This window comes from Tinamus guttatus, unplaced genomic scaffold, assembly GCF_059628265.1.
Source record: "Tinamus guttatus ecotype Peru unplaced genomic scaffold, ASM5962826v1 Tinamus_guttatus_pri_ptg000106l, whole genome shotgun sequence".
Taxonomy (NCBI): Eukaryota; Metazoa; Chordata; class Aves; order Tinamiformes; family Tinamidae; genus Tinamus; species Tinamus guttatus.
This window is the reverse complement of record NW_028288640.1, coordinates 787248-789318: the sequence shown is the minus strand read 5'-3', so window position 1 is coordinate 789318 and position 2071 is coordinate 787248. Positions and strand designations below refer to the sequence as shown.

The following is a 2071-nucleotide window of genomic DNA, read 5'->3' as shown; positions in this document are numbered from 1 at the left end:
CCTCTCTCATCAGGACACCCCATCCTCAGGACGTCCTGCCACCTCCCTGGGTGCCTGTCTGGGCTGCAAGCTGCCCTCCGGAAGAGCTCAGCTCCCCTGTTACAGCAGGTGCTGTCTGGGTGCCCCAGGGAGAAGCCTCCTGGAATCTGAGGTCACAGAATCGCTGCAGGGAGGTGGATGTGGGCAGCTGGCAGGAGTCCAAGGTGTTGCTGGCTCCGAGGGGAGGGCGGAAACCTGCCTGACATCCCCTCCAAAAGAGTGCTGGTGGACATGATGTAAAGGAATCCTCTGCTCTTCATGGTGCCATTTAATTGAGGGGTAACATGAGTGCAAGTGTCCTACAGCTCCAAGGTGAGAGCACAGGGCAATTGGGACCAAGGCAGATGGAGAGGCCAGCTCTGCTCCCCCAGCATCAAGGCCAAGAGCTGAAGCCATAGAGCTCAAGGATGGTCCTGGTGAAATGGGGGAGAGGCAATGAGTGTGTGTTTGGGTAAGGATACGAAAAAGTTTTGCCCAGATAAGTTTTCTCTAACGTGTCCATGTCTTTTCTTCCTCAGATATTGCCCCTATGCTGCAAAGGAACAAATGTCCAACAGCAGCTCCCTCAACGAGTTCCTCCTCCTGCCATTCTCAGACACGCGGGAGCTGCAGCTCTTGCACTTCTCGCTCTTCTTGGCCATCTACCTGGCTGCCCTCCTGGCCAACGGCCTCATCATCACAGCCGTAGCCTGCGACCACCACCTCCACACCCCCATGTACTTCTTCCTCCTCAACCTCTCCCTCCTCGATCTTGGATCCATTTCCACCAATGTTCCCAAATCCATGGCCAATTCCTTCTGGGACACCAGGGCCATTTCCTACTGGGGATGCGCTGCACAGGTCTTAACTTTTACCTTTTTCGTTTCAGCAGAGTATTCTCTCCTCACAGTCATGGCCTATGACCGCTACGTGGCCATCTGCAGACCCCTGCACTATGGTGTCCTCATGGACAGCAGAGCTTGTGTCAAAATGGCAGCAGCTACCTGGGCATCTAATTTTCTGTATGCTCTCCTGCACACTGGGAACACATTTTCCATACCACTGTGCCAAGGCAATGTGGTGGAGCAGTTCTTCTGTGAGATCCCCCAGATCCTCAAGCTCTCCTGCTCACACTCCTATCTCAGGGAAGCTGGGCTTCTTGTGGTTAGTGTCTGTTTAGGCTTTGGGTGTTTCATTTTCATTGTGGTGTCCTATGTGCAGATCTTCAGAGCTGTGCTGAGGATCCCATCAGAGCAGGGCCGGCACAAAGCCTTTTCCATGTGCCTGCCGCACCTGGCTGTGGTCTGTATGGTTGTCAGCACAGCAATGTTTGCATACCTGAAGCCCCCCTCCATTCCCACCCCATTTCTGGATCTGGTTGTAGCTGTTCTGTACTCAGTTCTGCCTCCAGCACTGAACCCTCTCATATATAGCATGAGGAACAAGGAACTCAGGGATGCAATGAAAAAAATGATTCAGTTGGTAATATTTCAGCAGCAATAAGTTGCCCATCCTTCTACTCAAATGATATCTACTTTCTCTCAGACAACTCCTGTGATTTCGGCATTCTTGCTTTAATATTGAGGTTTGTGCACAAGTTTCTGAATTCATCCCACTTCTCCAGAGGTGTTAACTGTGTCTTTCTGACCCAGAGGTCTTCTTTAAATGTGTCTATCATTGTGTCAGAGCTGTCATTCCCCTAATTAAAGGGTATGTCTTCAGTGCATCTTGTGGATTGAGCTCTTCTTCCAAAGCTGGTGCCAAGAATTTGCTGAGAATTTGCTGAATTTTCAGCATGAGAGATGCTAGTTGCTTTTCTGGGGCTCTTCATGGGCCCAAGGCAATGAGCTCCTGGGGGGGATATGTTAGGGAATAAGGACTGGATTCAGTTCTCACTTGTGAGTGCTCGGTGCTCCTGATAGTGATGAATGGCCAAGTAGTATCTGCCTGGGACTGTCCCCTGTATGGTGTCCTGTGACCACATTGGGGACGTTGCAGGCACAGGGAAAGGAGCTTCAAGAGTCGCCCGTGACAGCTTATACCTGAAGTCATG

At 51.3% G+C, this 2071-nt stretch overlaps 1 protein-coding gene across 1 annotated transcript; it reads left to right on the top strand.

Annotated features, from left to right (window-relative positions):
* Window positions 1-585: 585 nt before the first annotated feature.
* On the top strand, window positions 586-1521 carry LOC148595393 (olfactory receptor 14C36-like). The gene has a single exon (XM_088520929.1). It carries the CDS (start codon window positions 586-588, stop codon window positions 1519-1521), a length of 936 nt encoding a protein of 311 aa, XP_088377055.1.
* The last annotated feature ends 550 nt before the right edge of the window (window positions 1522-2071 follow it).